Raw genomic sequence first — 11,540 nt, 5'->3', positions numbered from 1 at the left:
GAGACCGTGCACTAAGTCCTCCCGGAAACTGAGATTGTTCGCTGAGAACTGAGAAAACAACAAACACTGAAACTGAGACCAGGCGCTGATAACTCCTGAAATCATCGTGTATTGAGACCTGAAAACATCGAATATTAGAAGTTCCAGAAAACACTGCACGCTGAAAACTGGGACCGGCCGCTGATAATTCCTGAAAATGTATATTGAGACTTGAAAGCATCTTATATTGACACTTCCTGAAAATATCGTCCACTGAAAACTCCTAAAAATTGAAAACAGTAAAAAAAAAAAAAAAAAAAAAAAAAAGTCCTGGACAGAACGAACACTGAAAACTCCTGAAAACTGAGACCAGGCGAAGAGAACTCTTGAAAATATCGTACACTGAGAATTGAAAACTCCTTTGTGTTAGTGATCGGACGTATTTATTTCCCTTCAGTTTTTACAGGGAAAAGAACGACAGCGAATTAAACCTCTCTTGCTAGAATACTAATAAGTAAACCCTTTTCATTCTTCTTTCATTTCTTCTCCTCCTCGTGTTTCATTTCTTCTCTTCTCTTTCTTCCTCCTTCTCTACCTCCTCCTGTCTTACTCTTCCACCTCATTATTCCCCTACCTCTCAAGTCCCACTTTTCTTCTCTCCTTCACCTCGTTCAGTTCTGCTTCTCTACTTTTTCTACTTCCTCTTCCGGTCTACTTCTCTCCCCGTCTTCTTCCTCTCCTTCCACAACTTTCTCCTCTCCACATATTCCACTTTCTCTTCTTCCTGCATTTCCTCTTCCACTTCTGTATCTCATCCACTTCCTCTCTTTTCTTCTCCTCCTCTGTCTTAACCACTTCCTCTTCTTCTTCCACTCCGTCTTCTTCTTCTTCTTCTTCTTCTTCTCATCTCCGTTTTCTAAGCAAGAGGGTAAATCAAGTTCAAGAACAAACTCAAACTCAAAGGGTAACTAAGATAATCCACACAGCCTAAATCGCCCCTCTGAAGACCCAAAGCAGTGCAATGGCCCTTCTTTCCTCCTCAGGGAAGTGCGGAGGGGGCAGAGGGGGAGGAGGGTCGCCGCCCCCCGCCACCAACACCCTGCCATCAGTGAGGGGGCTGGCAGGGGGTGGCAGGGGGGGCGATGGCATAAGGGGGAACATCCTACCCACCGCCCTCTACTGCCCTATGCTACCGCCCTGGCACCTGGCACTACTCACACACCACGCTCTCCATGCCAGAGGTTAGTAACGCAATAAGTAACGTAATAAGTAGCGCAATGAGTAACGTAATAAGTAAAGCAATAAGTAACGTAATAAGTAATCCAATGAGTAACGTAATAAGTAAAGAAATAAGTAACGTAATAAGTAACGCAGAGAGCAGTGTAACGCTTGGTAACACTCATTAAAGATTAGTAATATAAAAATTCATAAGGCAATACTCCATAACATTAACTGTACCACAGGTTATAACAAACATCCTCTTATCAACATTAGAATTAGTATCACATTCCATCAGTTTATACAGTTATTAATAACGTAACATTCGGTAACATTACTGCATGTTAGTAACGCTGTGACAAGTAAAATAACACCCGATGACATTTATTATTGGATGTTAGTAACGCCATAAGTAACGTGACACTGGGTAACACTGATTATTAGAGGTTAGTAAGCCATTAAGTAACATAACATTAGATAACACTCATTATTATAGGTCAGTAACTTTATAAGTAACGCATTACTAGATAACACTCACTACGAGAGGTTAGTAACGCAATAGGAAACGGAACACTAGGTCACACTCATTATTCAGAGGTTAGTAACGCAGTAAGTAACGCAACACTAGGTATCAGTCACTGTTAGAGGTCAGTAACACAATAAGTAACGCTGAACTCGGTATCACGCAGTATTAGAGGTTAGTAAGGCAGTGATCAATAAAGTAACACTCGGCAACATTTATTTCTAGAGACTGGTAATGCAAATCAACAACGTAACATAAGGTGACATTTATTATCAGAGGACAGTAACGCAAAAAAAAGTATTAAGTAACGCAGCACGCCATAGCAGACATCTTAACACAGATAATAGCACCGAACCACTACAAGTAACATTTCTGTATAAGTTTCACACTCCACGCAAGAGGTCATAACGTAACACTGTAGTATTTAGTATCAGGGGTCAGTAACGCAATGATCAGTAACGTAACACTTCCCAGCATTCAGTATAAGAAGTCAGTAACGCAATAATCGTTGGGGTAACAATCCGTAACATTTATTATAACACAGTAACCCGCCACGTAACTATACCAAGTACCACGCTTTACGCATGAACTCAGTAACGCAATAAGTAACGCAGTAATCAGTAACGTAACATCTGGTCAGTTCTGGAAAACGTAATGAGAGGAAATGGTTAGCCTGCATGCCAGTCTACATGAGGCAGTTAGCAACGAGGCCGAAAATTCAAACTATTTTAAAAGTGCCATCGTTGTGTTTCAATAATGATGTAGAGAATTCGGGGTCTGACTTTCCCTTCGCGATCTCAGGTAAAACCCCTTCAGTCTGATTATGTAATTTATCCTCTCTCTCTCTCTCTCTCTCTCTCTCTTCCCTACCATCACCTCCTTCACGATCTTGGCGCCTTTTCCATTTTTCATCAAATCACCATCAAAGGCTTGCAAATACAACCGAACTCAAGCAATCAACGAAACAGCTCAGCCTTTATCTAACCCCTCCAACTCGAAAGAAAAAATCTCCCCTTCGATGAATAAATTATTCTAGAATAAACAATAATAAACTACAAATGACGTTACCTGATTTATGGAGTTAACAGAAACTTAATCACGCACGGGACCGCTATCGTCCGTACGGGGCCATTCAAGCGTAATAATTTTGTTTGTTAACCCTTTAAACCCGAGGACGGATTTATATACCGTTCCTTCTTAAGCCAAACCAGCATTTATTTATTTACGAGTATTTGCTTACTTATATATTTATTAGTTTAGGAAAGGGCGCTTAGTAGTACCGAAGTTAATGAGGGTGTGGCAGGTCAGCCAGTTCAAGCCTAAGTTGAATAAAACATTCTGAGGACAGCAGGAAAATGTGAAAACTACGTAATGTGAATCAAGGGATTTTTTAGTACTCTAGCAAATATTGCTGTTATTTTATGATGGATAATTTTGACTAAAAAAAGAAAGGCACTTGTTAAAGTCACATAATTAACAACTTTAATATGTATTCAAGTGTATACATACCGCATGAAATTATGAACTGCATATTTTCATGTTCATGTATCAGTAATAAAATTAGCGACATACGAGGAAGACAAGGGTGGTGAAGGTACCAGAACCTCACATCCTCAAAACCTAAAATCTAGGTTAGTAAATAATTTAACTGTCTACATGGACAAGAGAGAATCCAAAGACCCCTCCCCTTCCTCAAACTTTATACCCACAGTAACTATTTGCCTTATCGACCCTCGTGCGGCTGGGAAGCATAAATCTCTTCTTAATTACAAAACAGACAAGGGAAAAACGCATATAGGGAAAATTATAATTACCATCAAGCCTCTATAACCTTCCAGTGCTCACTCCGAAAAGATGAATATTGTAGATCACGTAATTTCAAGTCTCCAAAATGTTATCCATATCAAGTGAACAGCAGATTAGTGCATCAAGAATTGAATAAATTTAACAAATACAGCATCGTGAGAAGTGCTAAATAAGGTCTGAATATTGCTAAGGCAATGATTTTTCACAATTGCCCAAATATTCCTTGATACATACATCGCTACTCCAAAATTTTATTTGATGTACCAAACACTAAAAACTGCCCAGAACTGAGAACAAGACGCTGTGGTACATAAGATGGTGATGAGATATGTGTTCCGTGTAGTGTACATATAAATCACAGTCTGAATATACTGTAAGCATATTTTTACACAATAATACACATTACTGTACGTGCATAAAGCACACTAATGCACACACACTCCATGCATACTGTACACATACCGATACCCTATAAAAATACGCCATATGAGCACACACACACACACACACACACACACACACACACACACACACACACACACACACACACACACACACACCTATTACAACAGGAGTGAAAAACTGTGGCAAAAAATTTAAGAGAATTAATACGGAAATTATTCCTTCCGTACAATGACGTATATTTCGTCTCACTTAGGCTGCTTCTAGATATTTTATTCGAATTAGAAAGGCCATCTTATAGTGAAAGGTTTTAAGAAGCCCGAATCTAACTCCTTCAGTTCGAAATGTCTCTCCCAAGTTAAATGAAATTATGAGAAAGCAAGAACAAAATAAAATAAAAATACATCATCGACTTGTAGAAGCCAAATTTATACTGCAAAATGTTAACATTATGAGGGAATTTATTACAAGAACTGTCCCGATCATGGGAAGATTGATGATGGCAATATTAACGTTCCCAACCCTCCGTAATACTCTCTCAACTTAAATAAAATTGTCTGACGTTAGCTGGAATAAAGTACAGGTGAGAAAGCGACCATGAGGGGGCTAAAAAGGAGAAATATCAGAGAAAGACAAGTGTTAACGAATTCCGCGTGTGATTCTTTTCCAGCAGATTCTAGTTTGCACTTCAGCAATCAGGAGCACTTCACGTTGCAAGTGTTCTTCGGGTGTCCATACCGCGGCCGATAATTTCCCTAACAATAGAGCAAAACTTCCCCCGTAACCACTTCGGAACGCGCTGTTACATGGGATTCAGCTTTCCGTTGCTGCTCGGTGAACGTTCATTACTCACACCATCTCCAGACGATTTGATTCAGATTAGGAGGAACTTTTCCAACACCGCCCCCTCAAACAAGCACCAATGAACCACACTACTCCTTCAAACAGCCACCAAGAAGTTTCATTACAGCGACGGAACATCTGCAACGATCCAGAAAACCCTACATTACGGCGGCCTTGCTCCGGTAACCACTGCGAAAGCGTTTCTCAAGGACAGGGCAATTCCAGTGATTAGCGTCAACATCTTTCGTCGCCATGGCGCACCTTTTCCGAAACTGCTCCTAATGCGTGGATAACTTTCCGAAAATTAGAGAGACAGGTTCAGTTGTGTCGACGTTCTTCCAGGAGAACAGAAGAAACGCTCCATTATTGCCAAAGAAGTCTCGCGATCACCAAAAATCTGTTCAGTCACGACGGTATGGCTTCCGAAATACTACGAACTTTTTTTATTATAGTGACGGACTTCCCAGAACCACCAAAGAACTGTTCATTTAGAAGGACCCAGTTTCCGAAATGCTCTGAACCTCTTTATTAAGGTGACAGACTTCCCGCTAATGCCAAAGAACCACCCATTTAAGTAGACACAGTTTCCAAAATGCCGCTAACCTCTGCATTACGGAGACTGATTCCACACTGCCGCCAAGTAATCATTCACCATCAACGCTGCAGATTCTGACGCGCTCCAAAACGCTTCATTATCACGAAAAATTCCTTGGGATCACTAAAAAAAATCCTTCAGGACGATGACAAGGCCTATGAAACACTGAGAACCACTTTGTTATGTCCCCAGAATTCACATAATCACCGATGAACTTTTCATGAACGACGACATAGCTCTTAAAACGCTCCTAACCACTCTACTGCCCTCAAGAGTATTCCCTAAACTCGGAAGAACTGATCATTTGATACAATAAGGCTTCCTAACATTCCAAGCCACTATACGATCTAAAAAAGCATTTCCAAATCTGTCACGGACCCAAAAACTTACAAGAACGAAAACTGAGCTGCAAGAAATGGGTGACAGCTTCTAAAACGCTCCAGACCATTCAATTATCTTAAACAGCATTCTCTAACCGTCAAAGACCCGTTCATTTACAGCATCCCGGAATCCAAAGTTCTCCGCATTCGATCATTTATAAAAACTAAAATTGTGCTGCGAGAAACGCCAAATTACCGACCGTGAAACCCAGCATTTGCGTTTCGGTGTGTCGACGTTTCTTGAGTAAGAAGGGGGCGCTCAATCATTCCAGTGTGAAAGGCTGGAGATTTAGTTTATTTTCTGGCGACTCTCTCTCTCTCTCTCTCTCTCTCTCTCTCTCTCTCTCTCTCTCTCTCTCCAACGTATACCATATCATTTCCCTTTCAGTCTTCCTCCCAAATTTTTATCCCGCACTCAATCCAGGTAAAGAGAGAGTACTAAATATTCCACTACATGGCACGGTAATAGATCCAAGTAATTTCTATTCTCCTGGTATTGCAATTTTTAAGATTTTGGAATTCTCTTGTAATTCTAACTTTATTTCTAAATCCAAGCGCGTTTGAGGTAAGGCTTGTAATGGTATTGTTATTTCTTGTTAGTCGTTCTTATGTCTATTATTTTTTTTTTAGTACATTATAAATTTCTCTCTCTCTCTCTCTCTCTCTCTCTCTCTCTCTCTCTCAGCCACAAGCCCTCTGAATTAATGGCACTCGACCTTTGAGACGGTGGCGTTTGAACTTTAACAGCTGTGTCCGCTCAGACGGGGGTGACATTACCTGGTCTCCCCCTCCCCCTTCCCCTCCTTCTCCCCTTTCCCCCCTCCTCTCTTCCCACTCCCCCAGACTCTCCCCCGCCCTCTCCCATTCCCCTCTTCTCTCCCTCACCCTACCCCGCCTTCCCTCTCCTCATCAACCCTCCCCCACTCCTCCTTCTATTCCCCAATCCACTCTCCTCTTCTGTCCACCTCCACCCTCCCCAACCTTCCCTTACTTTTCCCACTCCCCTTCTTCCCTCATCCTCATCCTCTCCCCCACTTCCACCTCCTCTCTTCACATGACCCTCTCACTTCACCTTGCTCCCCCACCCACCTCACTCTTCTCTTCCTACCCACTAAAGCCTCCCCAACCACTCCCCTCCCGTGTCCCCAGTCCCTATCTTCTCCACCACCTTCTTCCCTCTCTCCCCACTCCCCAAACCCCCCCTTCTCCCCACAACTGTTGACTTCTCGTACCTGTATAAACATCGGGGGAGCTGAGGATGTGATTCGTGGTTTACTCTGACATTCACCCGCCAGACAGTTAAGCTTAATATCACGTCACGAACTTTTCAGTGTGTCCCCCCTCCAGTTACCCCCGTTTTCTGTAAATATGTTTGTTGTTACTGTTCTTCCGTTGGGTTATACTCTGATTAGATTTTGTGTTAGCTTATTTTCTCATTTTTTTTTTCTCTCCATTTTTTCGTTAACTTGCCGTACTTTCTCACTTTCTCGCTTGGTGTGTGTGTGTGTGTGTGTGTGTGTGTGTGTGTGTGTGTGTGTGTGTGTGTGTCATTTTCCTTGTTCGGTTACATTTTATTACTTCCGTGATTTTGAGTTAACGTGATTGGGTACATTACAATCAGCTTTTTTTCCCTTTCTCTAATATTAGCAAACAGATTAATGAACACGTTTTCTTCTTTACTGCAGCTGTTTTTAAATTCGGAATTACTGCGCATAACACTCCTTGCATCCAGCGTACAGAGACATAAATATCTTCCCAAAATCTGACGAATACATTGCCGAAAAATCGAACCAACTGAAACACGCACTAGTAGAGATGAGGGTTTCATTTTATTTCGCCAACAATCAATATTCTTCAGATGGAACTGGGAAGATAGCTGTTTCTCTGACTAAGCCCGTTTCGTCACCATCCCGACTCTTAACAAAAAATTCGTGTCTTAACCAGCCCGTTTCGTCACCATCCCGACTCTCAACTAAATACCCGTGTCTTCACCAGCCCGTTTCGTCACCACTGGGATTGCTTATTACTCATGCCCTTGAAATGCAGCAAGAGAAAGTACTACAATCCCCTTAAGCAAGGAAGAACGCCATAGCCATTTATAAATAATTCTGAAATAATTTGACTGCCCCCTATTGATAAATCTGCCTGAATGATCGGCGATGAAACAGGGAGGATCTTTGCGACGAAACAGGCAGAACGTGGTAACGAAACAGGTAGAACGTGGTGACGAAACAGGCTGAACGCGGTGACGAAATAGGCAGAACGTGGTGACGAAACAGGCAGAACGTGGCGAAGAAACAGGCGGAACGTGATGACGAAACTGGCAGAACGTTGGGACGAAACAGGCAGAATGCGGCGATGAAACAGGCAGAACGCGGTGACGAAACAGGCGGAATGTGGTGACGAAACAGGTAGAAAGTAGTGATGAAATAGGCAGAACGTAGTGACGAAATAGGCAGAACGTGGTGACCAGATGAGTGGGACCGGGATGAAGAATCGGATCTAAAATGTGGTGAGGAAACGAGATGGTGACTGTATGATCTGTATCCCTTCCATCCCTGATGTATTTTATTTATGGTAGATTTTGCTAGATGATTTTCTTTACTTTTTTTTTTTTTAATGCAAGGAAGCAAGAATCAAAGGCCAGAGGCCCGCAAGATTGTTCCCTCCAAGAAAAAATAAAAACAAAATAACAGAGAGCCAACTGAAAGGGTTATCCATTGTCTCCTTTAACCCTTTTACCACGAGAGGTATTTTCTGGGTATAATACAATCTATTAGTAACAGCAGGAATAAAATAAAATGTTAAAAGCGCTATCAACCCCATCAATCTGTGGGTATATGTTTTATTTTTTGTATTTCCAGGTGATTTTATTCTGATCATGAGGGTTTGTTCTGCTGAAGGGGTTAGATACAGCCCTCAATATCCCCTTCATTATCAGGGGTGTCCTAAGCTGAATCAAATCTCCTGGTGACTGTAGCAGATAGCAAATACAGCAAGACGTCGTTGTACTGAAGGTGACAAGTTCCCAATACGTCCATGGGTAGGGCCAATCAGATTACATACAGTATTGAGTACATATAATGCTCTCGACTCCTATTTAGTTCTTTCATCTAATTTTCTCACTAACAAAAATGAACCACTTTATAGACAGCTGAACATTTTACACCTGACCCCAGTAACTCTCTAGTAATCTTCTCATATGTTTTAATACCGACTCAGACTGCATACAAAACATACACGGGAGTATTACATCCCATACACGGAAACACATCGGTAAGAAGGATGGGCAACAAAGCCTTCAAACCCCACGAACATAAGGCCCAAAATTATTCTCGGAATGTACTGGACAGAATGCATAAATGAAATACAAGAAAATATTAACACATCATATACAGCAATAAACTTGTATGGAAGAGGTGCAATAAAGTTTCCCAACTCCATAAGAATACAAATCAAAGAAACAATATTTCGGAACGTTGACGGGATTAGAATGAGATGCAACAAAGCCTCCCACCCCAAAAGAACACGAAGCAAAGACAAGATCTAATAATATTCTCGGAAAGCAATGGACAGAATGGTGGCTCACACGTCCAGCCACAAAACCTTGTACTGTATAATTTGAACGTCACCGCCTGCACCGCCAACACACATTTTTACCCGCGCTCGATAAACTTCTTACCTAATCCAAATATATAAATGTCACTACCGCACCAATGCTTTATTACGAGATTTTGCACAGAAACTGAATGTCAGTCGAGGCTGAAAATGAATTAATAAGAGTTACTACTGCGCTAAAATATTTATGATTTGGGGAGCAAAACGAATGCCTGTCAAAAATGAAACCCAAAGTTAAGAACATAGTAAGTATTTATTACGAAATTTTCAGTAAAAACAATGCCTGTCAGAACTGAAAAACGAATTAGTAAAGGGTATTATTACACTCGAATTCATTACGAAATTTTGAGCAAAAAGAGTGTCTAAAAAAGCATAAAATGAGAGAAATCAACGCAGCTACAACATCTTTATTGCAAAATATTTAGTAGACGATAAGGTCTGTCAGAACCCAATACTGTGTGTGTGTGTGTGTGTGTGTGTGTGTGTGTGTGTGTGTGTGTGTGTGTGTGTGTGTATAATCTCCCCTCCATATTTACCCCTTACTTTCCACTTCCCTTCATTTTTTTTCCTACCATTTAGTCAGCCACTCTTTTCACTCTCTTGCCTTTCTCTTGTGCCTCATCTTCTTCCATTCCTTACCCCTTCCGCTTCCCTTCCCCTTTCCTTCTTTACCTCCCTCTCTTTTTCCCCTTTACTTCCTCCTTTCCCTCAGTCTCCCTCCCTTAAATCCGTTTCCCTTTCACAGATTAATCCCTTTTTCTTTATTCCCTTCTTTCCTCCGCTCCTTCACTCTCTCTCTCTCTCTCTCTCTCTCTCTCTCTCTCTCTCTCTCACACACACACACACACACACACACACACTACTACCCTTTCTTGTATGTAAATGCCACTTGAATAAACCCTGTGTGTGTGTTTTTCCGCTATCGATCGCTGAGAAAACATTGATCTTAGGGTCCTATTCTAAATGACTCTGGAGATTTACGTAATACCTACCCCTATGCGATTCATCCAGCCCGTAACACCCCAAAACCTTCTTGTATGTTAATGATGCAAACTGTATTGATGTTAAACCAATATAAATAGCGTATAAGAAAATGTTAAGGTGTAATACACAAATCGCTGGAATTCAGGACATCTGGAAATGACGAACTTCTGGGAATTATGGACACCTAGGAAGTAAGGACATGTGGTAATGACGGACATCTAGGAACTGCGGACATCCTGGAATTACGGACATAAGGACACTGTGAACAGCTGAGAATAAGTGACAAAAGTTTCTGACAATTTAACGTTTTGTTGGAGAGTTGGTATGGGTGGGGGTAAGTGAGTGGGATGGGGTTGTGGGAGTGGGGTTAAGAGGTGGGTGTAAGGGGCGAAGTGGGGTTACGGGGTGGGAGTTAGGAGGGAGCGGGGTTAGCGGGTGGGATTAATGATGTAATGAAATGGTGTAGGGAACATGGGTAGGGAGTGGCATGTGGGGTTAGGAGGTAAGAGAGTACTGTAGGTATACCAGGTATATAGTATATGCAAAAACATAATAGGGTACATACATACATTCATACACACAAGTACAAACTAATACACATGATGTGAATGCATACAAATATAATACACACACATGCATACTGTACGTATGTACATTATATAATTATACACACATTCATTCATACACACACACACACACACACACACACACACACACACACACACAGATATATTATACATACTATATATATATATATATATATATATATATATATATATATATATATATATCCCTGCTTGTCGTAAAAGGCGACTAAAAGGGTTGGCGGAGGGTTAGTGCCCCTCCCCGGAAAACAACTAACTAAAAAAACAAACAAGAAGCCTCGGACAAGGACTGACCAAACGATGACGACCCAGGACCGGACAAAGGACTTGGTAATGAGTACATGGAATGTAAGAGGAGCGAATGATGAGGTGAAAGAGAGAGAGATTGTCCAGGTGCTTGAGGGTGCGAAAGTGGATGTATGTGGAATAACTGAAACAAAATGGAGAGGAGAAAGTGTGAGAGAATGGAAGTATGGATGGGGTATATGTGCAGAAGTAGGTGAGAATGAGAGGGCAAAGGAAGGAGTATGTATAGTTGTGAGTAAAAGATGGAAGAGGAGCATAAGACAGTATGGATCAGTTGGGCC

The 11,540-nt window shown here is 41.4% G+C and overlaps 1 protein-coding gene across 1 annotated transcript in view; it reads left to right on the top strand.

The window, feature by feature from the left end:
• Window positions 1-1,000: 1,000 nt before the first annotated feature.
• The window catches only part of LOC145401339 (uncharacterized), a 41,595-nt gene continuing 31,055 nt past the window's right edge, over window positions 1,001-11,540 (top strand). Inside the window, exon 1 of the mRNA XM_080273668.1 lies at window positions 1,001-1,220. Within this exon, the coding sequence (XP_080129794.1) occupies window positions 1,001-1,220 (220 nt within the window). The remainder of the gene's footprint in view (window positions 1,221-11,540) is intronic.

Source organism: Coenobita brevimanus, chromosome 6, assembly GCF_032717465.1.
Source record: "Coenobita brevimanus isolate Jiangsu-jjx chromosome 6, ASM3271746v2, whole genome shotgun sequence".
Classification (NCBI taxonomy): Eukaryota; Metazoa; Arthropoda; class Malacostraca; order Decapoda; family Coenobitidae; genus Coenobita; species Coenobita brevimanus.
Note: the sequence above shows the minus strand (reverse complement) of the source record. Positions and strands in the feature narration are given on the sequence as shown.